This window comes from Lolium rigidum, chromosome 7, assembly GCF_022539505.1.
Source record: "Lolium rigidum isolate FL_2022 chromosome 7, APGP_CSIRO_Lrig_0.1, whole genome shotgun sequence".
Taxonomy (NCBI): domain Eukaryota; kingdom Viridiplantae; phylum Streptophyta; class Magnoliopsida; order Poales; family Poaceae; genus Lolium; species Lolium rigidum.
Genome location: NC_061514.1, coordinates 287673516 through 287693134, shown reverse-complemented (window position 1 = coordinate 287693134; position 19619 = coordinate 287673516). Strand labels below are relative to the sequence as shown.

Here is a 19619-nt window from a genome sequence, read left to right as displayed (position 1 = left end):
GACATACTAAGAGTAAGTGTTGTACAGTCTCGGATTCATTGCAGAAGCAATACTTTTGGCACCCTTTCCAATTTCGTTTGACTAAGTTATCTTTGGTGAGTAACACTTTGTTGTTAAGAAACACATGAAGATTTTGATTATGAGAGAAATTTTTAACTTTCACAAGTATTTGCCTAGAAAAATGGTATGTTCGTGCATTAAGTCAAGATACATTGATTTGACCGTAAAATACCCGAATCGTTAAGTTTCCGCACAAACTTATCCAGGTTGTTTGACAACTGCACTCCCATGAGGCATTGACAGAGATGAAGCCATTGATTCCACTTATAATCATTTAAAGTCCTCCAGAAAGTGATATTAAGAGGGGTTTGCGCTAACACAGTAGCAACCAAAACATTTTTTCGCTGCATTATATTATATAACGACGGATATTGGTGTGCTAAGGAAGTGTTACCTAACCAAATATCTTCCCATAAACGAACTGAATCTCCGGTTCCCACTTTGAAAAAACCCATGCTGAAAAAATCATTCTTAACCTGCATAAAACATTTCCAAAAAGGGGAGTCAGTGGGTTTAGCCTCAACTTGTGCCAACGTTTGATTTTTCAAATATTTATTGGAAAGAAGTTGTTGCCACATTCCCTCAGTGAGAAGTTTAAACAACCATTTACTTAACATGCACTTATTTTTCAATTCGAGGACCTCAATACCTAGCCCTCCTTGGTCTATGGGTCTACAAACCATATTCCATTTTGTAAGCCTATATTTTTTCTTTGTATCTTTCGTTTGCCAAAAGAAGCTCGAGCGATAAAAATCCAAACGTTTTCTCATTCCTACAGGTATATCAAGAAAAGAAAGCATAAACATTGGGAGACTTGTCAAAACTGAGTTGATTAACACTAATCGATCTCCATAAGAAAGTAATTTGCTACGCCAACAACCTAGCTTAGCACCAAAACGACTTTCTACGGGATTCCACTTAGAGTTTCTAAGCTTCCGATGATGAACAGGTATACCAAGGTATCTAATCGGTAAGGCACCAACCTCACAACCAAAGATCTGCCTATATTCACGCTCCTTATCTTTCGCTTTCCCGAAACAGAAAATCTCGCTTGACCCTCTTCTTTTGTACGAGCTATAAGGATAGCCAACACATCGGACACTATATTGAAAAGAATGGGAGAAAAAGGATCACCTTGTCTCAACCCCTTCCTTGTTTGGAAATGATGACCAATATCATCATTGACCCTAATTCCAATGCTACCCCCTTGAACAAAATGTTTGATAAAATCACACCACTTTGGATCGAAAACTTTCATTCACAACACCTGTTGAAGGAAAGGCCATTTGACTTTATCATAAACCTTTTTAAAATCTATCTTAAAAAGAACCCCGTCCATTTTTTTGGTTGATTTCGTGAATTGCTTCATGAAAGACAACTACTCCCTCAAGAATATAATGACCCGGCATAAAGGCCGGTGTGTGGGTCTAATGACCTTATGAATTAAACCTCACATTAAGGAGGCAGATAGGTCGGTATTGCTGAATTTGGACTGCATTTCCCTTCTCTGTCTATGTCTCTCTCTGTTGTATATCACACTTGTTTATTATTGGATGTTCCTGGAAACATGGAAATTGGAAGCCCAGATCAGACATAAGAAGAGATACTGAATGATTTGAATTTTCAAGGTGATGTGCCGATGAACCTATCATTATTTAAGTTAAAATATTATATTTTACACTTAATGTTGAAAGTGCATGGAGCCCCCATGTGTGGTTTTGGTAATTAATGACAATCCCTATGGACTAATGTTTGCATTGAGTTATATTTGTAGGAGTTGTCCATAGGCAATTCTTGAACCATTTGTTGGCTTCAAGGTTGCAATAAGAAGAAATTGATGAAGGATATCAAGTGTCAAGTATGTCTTGAAGATGAAGATGAAGTGAGCCCTCAAGTTACTTCAAGACATCAATATGATTAAGAATGAAGAATGAAGTGCAAGTTCAAGATGAGCCAACTTGAAGAGTTCATAAGCTTGAAGCTTGCCATGGAGAAATGAAGTGCAAGTTCAAGATGAGCCATCACGAAGAGATCCTTTGCTTGAGTCTTGCCATCCATATGGTGATCATGGATATGTGAAGATGCGCCAAAGAAGAAGCTCTCCCATGGTGGATTATGGGGGAGCAATCCTCAAGACTTCGTCAAGCAAGCACAAGCAAGAAAGGTGTTCCATCTTGTTGAGGTCAAGATCGTCGTCATCGAGCTCAAGTGGAATGCGCAAGTATAAGGTTTGCTCTTGATAGGATTTCTTTCTCACCGGTCTCATAGTGTAGTTGGAGACCGGTTTATAGTTTAGTTGCCGTACTATCAAGAGGGCTCTCGAGTGAGTAACTCGATCGTATCGCTCGAAGAGAGCTCAAACCTTTGCACCCTTGCATCATCTTTCTTGGTTGTTATTTGGATCTTACCCATGTGATGTTTTAGAGCTTGTGCTTATTCTCATGACAAGCTCTAGTTCATCAAAACGGTTTTTGCATAGATCACTTGTTGCGTTTTCGAGTTTGGTGATTTTCTCGGTTTCTCATGTTGAGGTATTGCACCTCTAAAAATAGTAGAAAATCACCCCCACTGATTTCCATATTTCCACTTTTTGTTGGGTAGCTTTTGTCGTTCCCTTTCCAACAAAATTGGTTTCACCTAAATCCGAGTTTCCTAACTCAATCTATTGCATTTTCGAGGTTGGAGGTTTTATCGGTGTGTCTTTTGGTCCTGGCGGAAGTTCCGGCCTCTACAGCCGGAAGTTCCGCCCAGATGCTCCTTTCGTCAGCCCCACAGCGCCTTTCTTATTGCAGGTTTTATTCTCTGGTCGGAAGTTCCGGTGAAGCTGGCCGGAAGTTCCGGTCAGCGGAACTTCCGCCCAACTTCCGGACAAGTTCCGAAAGTCGGCGAATTGTGGCTCAGTATGTCCAGTATGGTTTTTCTGGAATTCCGGAACTTGGCCGGAACTTCCGGTCGCCGGAAGTTCCGCCCTAGTTCCGCCCCTATCTCTTTCTGATCAGGTCGTCTGCGCGGAATCTTCCTAGCAGAAGTTTCGGCCAACATGGCCGGTACTTCCGGTTCCAGCCGGAACTTCCGGTGTTACACAATATCCTGCAACGGCTCGTTTTTTTTTGGGGGGGGGGGGAGTATAAATACCCCCCTTCTTCCTCCTTGGCTTGGGCTTCTCTCACTCTCTCTCTCCTCCATTGTTGAACTAGAGAAGCTTGCTCCATCTCTCAATCCCTCCATGATTCTTGCCCCCATTTGAGGGAAAAGAGAGAGGAGATCTAGATCTACATTTCTACCAATCAAATCCATCTCTTTGTGAGTGGAACTCTCTAGATCTTGATCTTGGTGTTCTTTGTGAATTCCTTTGTTCTTCCTCTCTTATTCCCCCAATAGCTTTTGTAGCTTTGTTGGAATTTGAGAGAGAAGGACTTGAACATCTTTGTGGTGTTCTTGCCATTGCATTTGGTGCATAGGTTTGAGTTCTCCACGGTGATTCGTGGTGGTGAAAGCAAGAAGGTTGTTACTCTTGGGTTCTTGAAACCCTAGACAGATTCTAGATCTTTGTGGTGATTTGTTGGGAGCCTCCGATTAAGTTGTGGATGTGTGCCCCAACCTTTGTGTAAGGCCCGGTTTCCGCCTCGAAGGAAATCCCTTAGTGGAACCGTGACCTAGGCCTTTGTGGCGAGGGTCACCGGAGATTTAGGTGAGGCGCCTTCGTGGCGTTCGGTGTGTGGTGTGAGTACCGCATCTTGGGGTGAGGCCTTTGTGGCGTTGGTGTGCATCGAGCAACCACACATCAAGGTGAGCCTCTTGTGGCGTTCGGGAGCACTAAGCCACCACACCTCTCCACCGGAGATTAGCACTCGCAAGAGTGTGAACTCCGGGATAAATCATCGTCTCCCGCGTGCCTCGGTTATCTCTATACCCGAGCTCTTTACTTATGCACTTTACCTTGTGATAGCCATCGTGCTTGAAGTTATATATATCTTGCTATCACATACTTGCTTGTATTGCTTAGCATAAGTTGTTGGTGCACATAGAGGAACCTTTGCTTAGAATAAGTTGTTGGTGCACATAGGTGAACCATAGTTTATAGGCTTTGGGCTTGACAAAGTAAACGCTAGTTTTATTCCGCATTTGTTAAGCCCATCTCGTAAAAGTTTTAAATCGCCTATTCCCCCCCCCCCCCCTCTAGGCGACATCCGTGTCCTTTCAAATGTTGACTGTTCTATCCTCTTGGGAAAGAATCAATATTCAGCCAGTTACCTATCAATGGTCGGCATGATGAAGACACTTTTCAGGTTGGAGAGCTGCTGGTTCGAGAACTGATTAGTTCAGCTGTGGCATTTGAAATTTATTTGGTGAAATTCATTGTACTTTGTCTCATGAGTTGTTATTTTTTCTAGCTTTTCAGTATTCAGATTATTATTTCAATGCATATCTAAGTAAACCTAAAAAGTGGGCAGCAGTTTTCTGGAGGAAAACGAGTAGACTTCACAAGAGAAGCATGGCTATAGTCTGGTGAACCAAAGAAGCTTGGAACTCACAACCTTTAACGCGGATAAACTTTTCAACTTTGTTATATCAGATAATATATTTTCCCATTTACTTGGTGTAGCACATGAAATGATTTCATTTTGAACCTGCAAGTATTTGCATGATATGTATGATGATTGACATTTTCTTCACCTAGACAACCCTGATGAAAACAAAGAAAATTTAAAAGTAAGCAGCATGTTTTTCTTTGACACCGGAACAAAGGGAGCTGAATTTTAAGTGAAATGTATCATATTTCAGTGAGCCAGAAACACGGCCAACATGGATGACCCAAGAGAGTGACATCAGCTAGTCGTGGTGCGAGTGAAGACATACGCTATGCACTCCATGGAGGTAGCTAGCTAGTCAGCAAGTCATAGTTGCCACCGAGTGAAGCTAAGAAAATCCAAGCTCATCTTCGTCTTCACGAGCAATCAAACGAAGCGGCAAATGTGGCTTGTGGCTTGTTTGCGATGCACTAACACACACGGAGTATGCTCAGATGTCCCATGAAGCCCTAAAATTGGCCCTACCTATCAAACACGCGTTTGCGTCGGGCCGCTAGATATCTAATTCAGAGAGGGAGTAATGGTGTTCCTCCAGCCAAACAACCGAATTACTATTGTGAGCTGTATGATGCCATCTTGTTCCTCTAACCAAAGACTCGGACTGAAACCATACTGTTTCATTCTATTTTAACTAGGACAAATGCCCGTGCGTTGCCACGGGAAAACAAAATATATTGAAAGGTGAATTCAGTTTGTTGTGCGTACACAAATATGGTGACTTATAGTTTTCGAAACACATTTTTATCTTCTTACTAACCCTTTGAGGACCAACAACTATACTTTTATACCCTTTTCAACATGTATGTATCTTTTTCTATAGCACACAATCTTGCAATTTCCACCATATTGGCCACTTTTGTCCGTGCGTTGCCACGGCCGAGCAAATTAGATCCAAGTATACAAATAGTATTGGCCTATTAAATTTAAAGCACCAGATGCATATATAGACCCTTGCTAGTTAATAAGAAATTTTTTTAGACTGGCGCTTTGCCCACCGTAGAGTCCTAAAATATTATAGGATGCAGGAGAATCTGTAAGTAGATATACATGATAGCATGCTACATGGTGAGAATGAGATTGATGTTACTGCACACGATAAAAAAAGATGGCTGAATGAGAAACACTAACCCCTTCTTTCTGCTCTCCCAATGAAAACAAAAATATGCGCTTATTAGGCCACCTTAGTTAAACTCCGATGGACGTCCGGCAAAGTCCACATAGCAGTCTTATTCATAGGAAAAGTTTCTGTCAAAGACAAATTTCTACTTATTATGATACATCTATTTGGTTCATGTCTAAATATCCTCATGCCTCAGCGTGATAGCTAAATTCTAAGATTTCAACCTTCCAAGTTGTGAATAATAATGTTGATAAAATTATTCTAGCATTAACTCGTTCCAATAAATATGGCAAGCACATGGCAATGTATTTACACTGTGGTTTGAAGCACTCTTAAATATCACAACTTTTCTATGGTAGGTTAAGATATTGGCCATTTTAGTGAAATGCTTTGAGCATGAAACATTTACACTCAATATGAAATTTTATTACCACTTTACCAGCCCCTCAATCTTATGCACGCTGGAACAATAATTTTTCATTCAGTTCAATACTCTAGTACAAAAAAAAATAGCAGTCATATTCCTAAGAGAGACAACCATGAACCATTGTAATCTGTCCAGTTAGCTCTTCTCGAAAGACTTAACAGAAGAAATGGTCGCCTCATCTTGAAAGACTTACATAAGTAACAGGGGATCAGGATCTTGACAACAATCTTCACCTTCACCATAAATATGCTTGCTTATTTGGATACAACACAAGTCATAACCAAAACAAAATTAACTTTTAGGACCTGACAACAGGTCCAGGATTGAATAATAATAGAATACTATTTCAATATTATTTCTCTTATTACAGAGTAAAGTGGCTTCATGTCACTTGAAAATATCAATATCATGAATACCATGAATGCTCCATGAGCTTTGTTCACGATGATCACGCCCTTATTCGTCTTGACAATCTTCTACATGTTAAACATGACCCTAAAACAAAGAAGCAACCGGAATCAAGGAAAGAAACTTCACTACACCTTGCAATAATCTTCAATGAATCATTCCCCTCTTCGTGTTGGTAGTTCCATAAACTGCCAGAGCAACCAAGAACTGCAACAGCTGTAGAAAGCGTTGAACAGAAAAGGGTCCATCGGTATATATGCAAAGAAAATGACACCACCTTCTACTGGACCTATGTTCAAGGCTGGTATGTTCACTGCCATCAGACGCTCTCACTTGTAAACACGAACGAGAAGGATGTGGTATAGGTGCGCAATCAAAATTCATGTGACGGCACCAGATAAGATGACGAGGCCGACCACACCGTCATAGAGCATGCGGATCTCGCCGGCTTTCTTCACTGCCGGTTCGACGAGTTCTCAATCTTCTTAATCCCGATCTTGCTACGACCCATCGCGGTCCCCTCCGAGCATGAACAAGAACTCCGAAGGCTCATATCCGTGTCACCCATACCGAAAAATACATCAAAAATATAAAAGAAGAGAAACCTAAAGGGCAGGTCAGATCCGTGTTCCCAGCATCAGGATCACAGAGCTTCCAAGCTAGGCAAGCATAAGCAGAAGTCCTTATCAGGGAAAGAAATTTTATTTGACTTGGTACAGTTCCTCAAAGTACTCTAAGCCTGAATCAATAGTCACTTTTCATTAATATAAAATAGAGCCATGTTTTCACATACTTAATAATAGATGTATCTACCTAGTATCAGAACATAAGTAGTGGCTACTTCTCAGAACCTTTTAGTTTTCTAATTCACTAAATTTACTATCAGATTATATAAAATAAATACCATAGCTAGCATTTTTGGAAAGCCTTCACCCAAGCTAGAATCATAAGAAACAAAACAGGTGAAGAAACTTGAACAAGTGTCCTTTAAACTTTTATAGAACTCCATCCGAGAATATTCTCAAGTAGGCCAATGCATATGACCACGAACTTGGAACTTGGAACATTGTGACTCTGATTAGTAGTTTAGTTACCTACTTACTAACTTGGTTCACTGATTGCGCACATAGATGTGAAATAAATGTCAATTAATTAAGCGCCTGCAAGAAGAAAAAATGGTCAAATGTCTACTAAGAAATTTGCTTATTTGATTGCCTAATATGGGCCAGCTCACATTTCATAACTTGGAAAGGTGCAGTCAGTCACATCAATTTCTAGATTATGCGTATAAGGAAAAAGACTGAAACTCTTACATGTTTATCTTGGCCGATAATGGGGAATGCTTTTGTAAGCTCTTCTTTAGTATCCATCTCTCGAATCTTCTTGGCAGTCCTCATGTGCTCAAACATCTCAACTTTGATGTCATATGTTCTAATCTTCTCCAAATCTCCATTATTTGCACAACTCGCATCAATGGTATGAAATAATGTCAAAATATTCAAAAGTGGCATAAAATTTGAATGGTTTTACCAGCTAGCAAAGGATAAAGTTTTGCCTTTCAGATCTTTGCCTTGTGTTTGACGATTCATAGAACATCATGATTGATCGCCAAATATATCTTAATGCAAGTATTGATCCATTTATTTTGTCAAACCTAGTTTGCATACCACTGAAGTTTCCTTTAAATATATCACTGTTCTTCGATGCTTAAACATCATAATTAGTAGGCGTATCATAATCTAGTCCTTAAAAGTTAGGAATGAAACAATCTTTAATCTGACAAAATGTATGCATAAAAAGCCAGTCATGTTCCGCATGTTTCCTCCTCCCCAGCAACCTCTGGCTGCATCCCCCTCTCGTAGTCTGATTCTTGTCCAACCACTTAATGCCCCCTTCTCCAACAAAACATCTACCAGAGTTAAGTTTATATCTATCCATTAATTAATATCACCCTGACAGAGGAGAAAATGGAAATCATGAGAAGTATGTACTCCCAGTTGGTCTTTAATACTGAACAAGAAAAAGGTAGGCAATTGGACAATACTGCCAATAAGTAAACTATATATATGACGCGATTGCCCATGGAAAAGGGACATTACTGTTACTAAACTACTAAATATCCGCTACGAAATTTGATCCAAAATGTTAGAAAAAGTCAGGATACTTTATTCAGAAATTACAGTGCTATATAGAAAATCTGGTCACATAAAGCCTGTCATATTAGCTACTTCGGGGCAGACTAATACATGGGAAAATTAACTTTATAGAATCCTAGCACTTGAAATCTGATTGATGATGAATCTGTAGTCCATTAGATTATTATGATGAAAGAAGGGGAAAAATTTATATAGCACAACAATGATCGTTAATGCTCCATGGATTCAATATTTCATTAACCGGCCGCTTTCATCAATTGCAAAAGATCAGCTAATGTGTCGTACCAAGCTTTTAAACGAGACTCTATCTTTCTGGCCACAGTTCTCTAATAATCGACACTGTCCTGCAATGCCAGATCATCGAAGATAGATGCTTTCAAAGTTCAAAGTAACAAATTTTCTGAGAAAGGCATGATGTTTTTCCACATAATACATAAAATTGCTACGAAAAGTAAGAACTAAAAAAATTCACATTTCCTTGTGGTTATACCAACAAATGTTAATTTCAGGCCAATGTTTGCTAGTTCAGAAAGTAACTTTGATTGCAGAGGATTCAAGCATCTTACATACCACTATCATGACCGGCTTATGTTGCTGCACATGATAGAGATAATTCCATGTTGTCACAAGCATAGGTTATCGTACGAATCACATCGATCATCTCGCAATAGACGTTCTATGTCACAAGTCATATACCTGAGTCCTAAAAAATTATTTACTGGAATTACAACTGTAGAATAAGGTTGTTGTTGTTTCTTGATAGAATTAAGAAAAATCAAAAATTGTTTAGCCTCTGAATCTGACATACATAAAAAACATATACCAGCAACACTGACAAACAGTGTCTCGGATGTTCAAGAGGACTTGGGGACAAAGGGTGGGAAATAATTTGCTATGAGTTCTTCAATGCATGGCAAACCAGTCAGTAGTTATTTGATCCAATCAAGTAATTTGTTAGGATGTATTGTGTAAACGTTGCACATTATTATCAACTCAAGCCAGTGAACATGTCTACCATTGTTCTAATCCTGAATCTTTTACAAATAAATGCTGGCACAAGTTGTACATATCTGCTGCCAGTTATGCAAAGCATAATCACAATAGATTATGGATGTCAATGGAAGGCTCATGCCAAAATCTGAATTCTCAAAAGCTAGCAATGAATGAAATGCACAATGTCGAAATAACACTCACCAACTGTTGTTCTTATGATAAATTACCATATCAAAATATTTGCCATCTACAAATAGAAAAAATACAGCTCATGTTTCAGTTAACCGAGATGTTACATGTGCATTAATATCATTTGGGAGCTACAACTCTGAACACTATTTAGCAAAATTAAAGCCTAACAATTCCACCCCACCACCCATCAACAGGAGTGAAACTGTGAAAGTACATGTTATTATGTATGTGCGCCCCCTATTTCTGTAAATCAGTCATTGACAAGCAAATAAAATAGGACAATACCAATTCTAGAAAAAATAATGTAACCAAGTAGCTCACTTGCGGCCCATTGAGCCATCAGCAAAGTCACCAAGTGAACCAAATGGATATTCAATTGGTTATGCATGCCGGATACAACAGTGCATAGATGAAGCAAATCTCACCTGGTAAGCACAGTAATACATGAATAACTAACATCTAACCAAAAAGAACCTCAATGTGAACATGCTAACTAACAGAAGCTACCTGCTCCACCAAATTGCGAACAACCAAAGCTGGTGGAGGTAAACCATGGGCGTATGTTGTGCTCTACACACCGCCAGATATAGGGGTTCTAAATAAGCCAGCTTTGGTATTGTTTGATAAGGTCGTGGGTAACTTTTCAGTTGTGACTGAATGAGAGCTCCATCTTGACTTGGATCAACCTTCGACTGTTACAGAGCAGTTAGTAGTTAGTACAAAAGGGAAAGATGTGATAATCAGAAGGCAAACGAATCTAAGACTTCAATCATTCATCCAATGTTAAGCAGCAGTTAGTACAAAATGAAGATGTGTGATGATAAAAAAGGAAAACTAAACAGAAATATAAATGAACTGCTTATTCTTTTCAGGAAAACGGCAAGAGCACCTGTCGACTACATACTAACAGAACTGAGCAAACATTATCTGCATAATGTAGGATAGAACATGGCATCAATTTACCTTCCAAGAGGGCACCACGCATGCTCCTGCGGATGCCCAGCGCGTGCAGCAACACCGGATCAAGCTCGCCGATGGAGGCCACGGCGCCGTCCTTGTCGCCAACTACCGCGACGGCCTCTGAAGAACCCAGGCAGGCAAACTCGATTCTAGCCTTCAAATAGGGTCTGTGTGTGGTGCCTCGGGTAGTGGGAGGCGATGGTGTTGGGGAGTGGGCGGCGGTGGAGACAGAGATCAAAGGGGCGGCAATGGTGTTGGGGATAAAGGGGGCGCCGGTGGAGACGGGGATCCAGAGGGCGGCAGTGGAGACGTGAGCCAAAGGGGCGGCGGCGTTGGAGGTCAGGGGTGCGTGGTACTGGAGCGGCTTGAGCTGGAGAAGCAAGAGATCATGCGATTTTGGAAAGTAAAAACCAGTAATCACTCTCGAGCGAGATTTGGGAAGGGCAAATTACTCAGGCCAGATCTATGGAAAAGAAATTTATGAGGAAGATTAAGAAATAGCTGATTTTGGGGAAGAGAAAGGGAGTCAACCCGTGGTTGCCAACAAAGACACGGAGACCAGGACGACGAACGGACGACGAAAAACCTTTGACTTAGTGTGGATGGCAGAATAAGGAACCAGTTTAGTCTTTTTAAGTAGTAGAGATAGAGATAGTTCAACGAGAGCGGCGATTCTTCTGTGCATGGGATACCCTGTGCACAAAAATATTGTGTTTCATTCCGAATCATTACGTTTCAGATTTTCCAAAATATAACGGAACATAATGTTACTTGCAATGAATCACAACGCAAAAAACAATGCGATCCCAGTGCACGGAAGAGAATCTTTTCTGGCAGTTCAATCGATTCTACACTTCAACAATTATCTACATTCATCATTCTTTTGCGGGATAGTTCATCATTTCATTATGATACAATATTTATTTTTGCAGATTTCCTGCAACCGGACACAACATCCGGCCGTCTTCAAATCGACGGGACGTTGAGCGGCTTGCCCACAGAGAACCCGCCGTCCACCATAAGATTGTGCCCAGTGATGTACTTGGCGTCGTCAGAAGCCAGAAACACGGCCGCCCTCGCCACGTCCTCCGCGCGCAGCACTAGGCCGCCGCCCATCTCGTTGAAATCCTCGTCGAACACCCGCCTCACAGCCTCCTCGTCGCCGGCGCCAGCCCCCACTGACGGGAGCCCCAGCATCTCCCTCACGGACCGCGTCCCCATGGCCGTCGCGATGGCGTAAGGAGAGATGGCGTTCACCCTCACGCCGCGCGCCGCTAGCTCCGCCGCCGCCGTCCGCACCATGCCGACGACGGCCGTCTTGGAGACGCTGTACGCGTAGGGGCCCGACCCGCCCAGCACGCCCGCCGTGCTGGCCGTGCACAGGATGCACCCCTGGCTGCGCGGGACCATGGCCCGCGCCGCGTGCTTGATGCCGGCGGCCACGCCCCGGAGGTTGACGGCCATGACGCGGTCGAAGTCGGCCATGTCCATGGACTCGATGGGGCCGCCCGCGTAGTTCCCGCCCGTTATGCCGGCGTTGTTGAACATGACGTCGAGGCAGCCGTGGCGCGCCACGGCGGCCGCCACCTGCGCCTCGTCGGTAACGTCGCAGCGGGCGTAGCAGGCCGTGTCCGGGCCGCCGAGCTCGGCCGCGACGGCGTGGCCGAGGTCGTCCTGGACGTCGGCGATGATGACCTTGGCGCCGTTTCTGACGAACTCGGCGGCCGTCGCCTTTCCGATGCCGCTCGCAGCTCCGGTGATGATGGCCACCTTCCCGGCCAACCTGCTAGAGCCGGAGGACGCGGAGAGGAGGCGAGACGAGCCTGAGCTCGCCCTTCCCGCTGCCCCACTCTTCGTCTTCGTCGCGCTACACTCTCAAAGAGCAACCCAGCTGCAGAGCATCAATATATGGCGATCGACCTCCGGCCACAAGATGACACAAAATTAACCCAATCTCAATCGTACCTGAGAAGGAGACGCATTGCTTGGAACATCCTTGACGTATATATCGTGAGCTCGTGATATGCGCGCTTCGTGTCTGACCAAACCGGAGCTAGGCGATCCCAGCTGATTTAACGTAGCCTCAAACCATCTTTCCAATCATTTTGGCACAGTTAAGAATCACTGGCCTCTGTGTCCCAGGCGATCGACATCGATGGCCCGGGAGAGTGACAGCAGACGACTGTGGTGCGGTGCGATGTGAGTAAAGACGTACGCTACCACACTCCGTGGAGGCAGCTAGTCATCGCTGCCGCTGTCGCCATAGATAATTATGATCATCAGGTACGCGCGTTTCGCACGAGTGGACTAAGAAAATCCAAGCTTCCATCCAGCCTTAGATACGGATCTTGCTGACGAGTGGTTCACCCCATGAGAAATGACTTAGTCTGCACCAAACCACTATGTTTTATTGCGTATCAATCTGTCTACGATTTTTAAAACTTGAGGAAACTTAATTATATTTCCAGCACGAATCCCAAAGCAAGAAACAATGTGAATTCGATGGCAATCACATGCACGGGACAATCTCCACTCTTTTCACCCATTGGCTATTCCCTCTCTTGTCTTCCTACTCGTGGGTGCTTTTAGATGCCTAGTAATGATGTTCTTGCACTTGAAAGTTTGGATGGGTTCAAAGTTAACATAGTTATCTTTTATTTGGATGGGAATACTATGATTGAATATTATTGGTTATGTTAGGGCTAACTATATACTCCCTCTGTTACAATGAATAAGGCTAGTATACTTTTTTAAGTCGAGCCAAATAAAATTTGACCCAAAAAATGAACAAATATAATATTCTGTAATTTGATGATGAATCTAACTATATTGATTTTATATTTTGCTTTTTAATATCTTTTTGGTAAAAACTTGCTCAAATTATATATGGTTTGACTTTTCAAAAATAATATAGTACTAGCATTATTCATTGGAACAGAGGTAGTACACTTAAAAAACGTTGGTCTGCATCATTTGTTAATAGATGGAACATTTGCTATAAATCTCTGAAATCTAGAAGAGAAGATAAACCACATCGGCATTGATTTACAGCTTGCCAGTATGGCATCAACTACATGGCTCAAGGATCAGAAATTTAACACCCGAGGAACTCTTCCCGCGATGTATCTTCCAGCAGCCTCTACAGCGCTGTGAGCTTCTGCTAGAGGTGTCTTGCTCATCGGCCAGCACTGGCTAATTTCTCTTGAAGCACAATATCTTGTCCTTCTACTGTAGCCACCGGCGGCTGTGTCCAGCTAGCGTGAGGCGCTCCAGCGAAGGTGCGCTCTCAAGAATGTGGATCGTCAGCTCAACCAGGCTTTTGGCTGAACTGAAGCCCGTGATCGTCACCTGCCTGAGGCTGTTATACTGGCACTCCGGCTTGCGCCTTGAGTACTTCTCGTCGTCTTGAAGAAGAGGATCCTGCCTCAAGGCATCTCGTTGTACCTGCAGACACATAAATGTAGGATCAGTATCAACGCCATTGTTCGGGTAAACAAGTGGAAGTACACTAATAGAGATGTGGACAGAAGGCATCATAGCTTGTAGAGAAGGCCTCTGCAGATTTGAGGACTCCGATTTCTAGCTTCTTGAGGTGGATGAGCTTGAAGGGCAGAATTGGAGTGTCTACATTCTAAATCCCAACATTAATATTGCAAGTGTTCTTCCAATTAATATACAAGTGCTATATACATAACACCATTCACTTATCACTATAATTCAATTATTAAGATGTTAGAACCAACATATACCTCTTTGCGAGAGCACAGGATAAGGCTCTCAACATTTTGTGCGATGGATGGAAGTCTGGCTCGAGCATAATATAGAATGCCGGGTGCAGACATGTAGTAAGACCACACATATCAACATTCTTAAGCTGCCAAGAATTTCAGACAGATATTTCTACCTGGGAGGTCCCACTATAGTGAAAAGTGCAGACGTTTGGAGCATCGATCTCTACCAGCTGCAACATCTCGCATGTTCTAATACAGATGAGTTTGAGTTGCTGGAGGGTACAAGGTATTCTCAAGCAAATTATCCCACTGCATGAGGCTACAGTCAGCCGCTCCAGGACTAAAGATTTTGAGAGCAACTGCCCTAATCCTTCTTCAGTAATGTGCACGGCACAAAGACTTGAAATCTTTAATCTTTTCAGGCAGCCAAGTGCGGAAGTGGGATGGAAAGCGCAATAAAACAGGCGAAGATCCTGAATAGAACTTGCAGCTGCCTTATCAGACAAAACCAAACACGGGAATAAGCTGTAGGAGCTTTCCTCAATGACAAGATGCAACGTTAAGCTATGTTTTTCGGTCCCTGATTTAACAGCGTTTTGGAGCAACCTGTCCACGTAATAGTTTGTAAGAGTGAAGAAAACGGTGAAGTGTTTTCAGCTTCACCCCATTGCGGTAATGGTTTGAAGAACTTTGTCAACTTTGCCAATGCAATTGATTTTTCTTTCCTCATATCTCTTTAAAGTCAAACCAAGTGTGGTCACAGAGTATGAGGTTGGAATAGCATCTCCAGAAATGCAGAAAAACACGACACACGGGCAGCACGAGCAGCTGTCTTGCACATGCAGAAGAGAACGTATATGGATGTAAATAGTATTGTTGCAGTAATTCGTCTTACAATTCTCTTTCATTTCATATATATTTATATACTTTTTTAAACATATTATAATTAAAAATCACAGTCAGAATTATAAGTTGTTAACCAACAAAATTTAAATGTGCCTTATATTTTAAGACGGATGTGAGGACTAGAAAATATGCGGGTTGTTTATGTCTTCAACTGAGAAGACATTTGCACCCAACAAGACATGCACCGATGTGTTAAAAATCAAAATCTAGGCTGGAGAACAGAAAGCTAAATGTTAGCACTTCGGCCTCACAAATACCACCAAAGCACAAGCTCGCCCGCTCTAGAAAAACTGGCCAGAAAAGAATTAACTGTAATATCCTCCCGTCTCGTCACTGGAGGCTGGAGCTATGGATTGACGAGGAAGGAACTGGGCCGTTCTCTTATACTGCCTTCATCCCGACATATAAGACACCTACAACTTTAACTATGAATTGTAATATGTTATGAAATGAAAAAAGATTTGCAAGACGAATGCAACGAAACCGTTTATACGTTTGGTATATATTAGTGACCAAAGTTATGCATCAAAAACCAAAAAAAATGTGCCTTATATTTTAGAATGGAGGAAGTATTTAGTTTTTTTTTTACAAGAAGCTACTCAAAGAGTATAATGCAACGTTGTGGGATAGAAAGCAAGAACACCACTAATTATGTTTTAATAAAGAAAATGAAGGTTGTAGGATGCACTCTTGTTTGCCGGTAGGGTGACGTAGCTGACGTACCTGACCGTCAGCTTTACTGGCCAGCGGGTCAGCGACCCACAAAACAATAAAATCATCGGCACCATCAAAATGGTTAATACCTCTGGCTAGAACATCAATAATACTACTAGTAACAGAGTAGTATTCATTTACGAGAACACTGAATCCAGATCGTCTCTCCTTTTGCAAAAGACAGCAGTACAATTCAGAGAGACACATCTGTAGTATCTAATACGAACATTCAGTAGTAAGATGTAAGTTTCCCACAATTCGGACAAGATCACAAATAATTCCCTCTGCAGCACAAAACTTTGTATAACTGAAACTTTCAGCATAAATTCATTTGCAGATCAGCATGTAATTTAACAATTTACCAGCCAACAAACAATGCACATTTGAATAAATCGAGACATGTCAACAACCATTAGATAGGATTGTCAAAGTCCAAAGCATAATCAGTCAATCACGGGCAGGAAATGAGAAATGAGAAGCAATTACTATGCTCCATCGAGGGAGTCGATATGTACAGTAGAACTAAAAGCTTCACGTTCAATCTTATGCAAGGAAGTGCTTTAGAGTAAGTGTTACTGAAGTAAAAGAGGTGCTTCGAAATCATGTTATGAAAGCAAAAACATCATCCCATGTAATTTATTTAGCTAGTCACTCATAATCTCATTAGAAAATCGATACACAAAATGCACACGCCGGTTCAAATTCCATCTAAGTACAGGTCTTCAGGATCGTTCTTGCTATGAATTTGGATTATGTACTCTTTGCACTCTGTCAACACAACATTTCTGTCTTTTGTAAAATAACTCTGGATTTTAGTTAGGAAGTAGGAGCTTTCTTGGATCTAGCCTTCAGTCATGTATTCAGGAGTCTATTAAACAAAACGACAGATGCATTTAGAGGAAAACAAGTTTGCAGATTTTCAGGAGTCTATCTTATTGGGTTTTACTTGTGCCCATGTGCCACGCTAATCTGATACAGACAATCATCCACAACCTGAACCATATTTTCACAAGCACCATGAAAATCTGCGAACTTGTTTTTTTATCACGGGCAGTAGCTAGCCGTAAGAATTAATCATTCCTAATCACCCGTGAACTTCTATGCCATATTTCTGAAGCTTGAGGTATTTAAAAAATATTAACCGGTTTGCAAAAGTGATAAACTCAGGGCATGTAAAATTCAGTATTCTGAACTGGAACTCTACAGTTTTAGAGGAAACAAATAAACAACCAACGCATCAGACATGAACGCTACGCTGAATACATGGCATGCAAAGATTTCTAAAGCATGAGACACCTTGTTAAGTTGCTATGGCATACTCTATAAACCTGGAACTTTCAGTGTCAGATCTATAAAACTGGACTCAACTTCAAACAAATCAAATATCTCACCAAAGCTCTTGCAGAACTGTCTCTTCACAACGCCTCTAACAACTTCAATTGGTGTGGACAAAGCTTTATCGCACAAAGTAACAAGCCTTTTGTTTTTGTAACTGATGCCGGTAGATTTAGATTGCACGATTTCTTATAGAAAATTTTAAGTGAAGTATGTGAATTCATCACCAAAACTCTACAGATTGTAGTTGCATCATGTATTTCAGCCCTTGCAGTCACGATAATATTTTATTTGTAAGAAGAATGCTTTCACTGCCATTAACACATACCTGTGAGAGTTTCTCTAAAGAAAGATCTTCCCTCGTATTTTGGGACCCATGAGAAGTATCACTTTGTTGGCAATTGGCACCATTTGTTTCAGCCGTAGAAGGCATTGATCCCGTATCTGCATTGGCACAGCAGCTCATAAGTATGCCTCAGCTTTGCTCATACATACAGTTAAGTTTTCCAAGAGGGAACTGGATGTGAACTCTCAAGAATCAAAGAGGTGCATGAACATCGTCGAATTAAGTGGTTAAAGCCCCTGATTTCATTCACATGAAACTAATCACAACTAGAAACTAAAACAACTCTCCAGACAACATTCTTCCAGGCAGATGGTACATGGCACCAGCCAAACCAGATAACTATCTGCAAGGGAAATATTGAATAAGAAACTACAGCCAAACAGTTGCAAGATCACGGAGCACTAGCATCGACGTTTTCAAAATGAAACATGCTTCAGCCCTTCATTGACAAAACCATCGCTTAGAACCTCAGTTGTTGTTCACGAATGCGCTGTATTATCAGCATGGCCTTGTTTGCCATGGAACGAGCTATTGCAGCTGCTGGATTACCCTCCATCACAGTAGCTATGTCCGGGAGAGTTGAGATTTCAGCCTGGAAGATCATCACGTCCTCCGTGGAGACCTTCACAAGCTCCTTGGCTTGCTTGCTAATGGAAGCCGCGAGTAGTGGGTCGACAGTACCATCTTCCTGCACATTGCTCTCCCTGAACACGCCCTTCAACCTGTAGTTGAGCAGAATGAGATTTGCATCCAGCTTCCTAGCGTTGGCCACCTTCTTCATCAAGGGCACCTTCCATCCAAGCAGAGAGCAGCGCTGGAGCTCGTGCTCGAACTCGCCGGCGTGGCTGAGGTGTGAGACGCCGCGGACGTCGAGCACCCGTGCCACGCTCCAGACGCCGGGGGTGTGCGGCGGCGCTGCGCTGAGCGCCTCCTCGAGCCCCTCCACCGAGGAGACCTGCAGCGGCACCCGCTCCTCCTGGAGTAGCACCGGGCGCGATCTCGCGGCCCGCACCTCGCCAAGAGCGGCGCGGGCGAGACCGGCGAGGGAGTTGTCGGTGCCTTCCACTCGCGGAGAGCGGGCGAGGTCGGCCTCGGCCAGCGAGTCGTGGTCGCCCTCGACGCGCGGCGAGACGGCGGCGAGGACGAGGCCGCGCACCGCCGTGAGGACCACGTGGGCGACGCCGCGCACTGCCGTGACGACGCGGCCGAGGTCGGGCTCGGCGACGGCGTCGACGCGCGGAGAGCGGGCGGCGCGGATGACCTCGAGCACGGCCTTGGCGACCGCGTGGACTCCCTCGTCGTCGCAGACGGACCTGTCGACGGAGAGGCGCGTCGTGAAGAAGTCGAGCTCGAGCGCCGCCTCCTCGTGAACCGCCACCGCGTCCGCCACCGAGAGATGGTCCAGCGCTTGCTCCAGCGCGCAGAGACAGTAGTCGATCTCTCGCGCGTCATCGACGTGTTGGAGGTTGAGCGGCACCAACCCGTAGTCGTGGACGGCGACCTTGAGGAGGAGCGACAACTCCTTGGAGTCGCTGATCTTGTCGATGCGGGACATGAAGATGCGCGCTCCTGGGGGGAAGAAGTAGTAGAACATGTACTTGAGGTGCGCAACCTTGTCGAGGCGGTACACGGGCGAATCCATGGTTCGGCGGTGGCCGGAGTTTGGCCGGAGAAGGAGG

At 43.1% G+C, this 19619-nt stretch overlaps 1 protein-coding gene across 1 annotated transcript; it reads right to left on the bottom strand.

The window, feature by feature from the left end:
* Positions 1-11757: 11757 nt before the first annotated feature.
* Positions 11758-12913, bottom strand: LOC124676882 (short-chain dehydrogenase reductase 3a-like). The gene is made up of 2 exons (XM_047212899.1): positions 12874-12913; positions 11758-12775 (listed from the first exon to the last, which is right to left on the bottom strand). The coding sequence occupies exons 1-2, from the start codon at positions 12900-12902 to the stop codon at positions 11875-11877; spliced, it is 930 nt and encodes a 309-aa protein (XP_047068855.1). The 5' UTR covers positions 12903-12913; the 3' UTR covers positions 11758-11874.
* Between the last annotated feature and the right edge of the window lie 6706 nt (positions 12914-19619).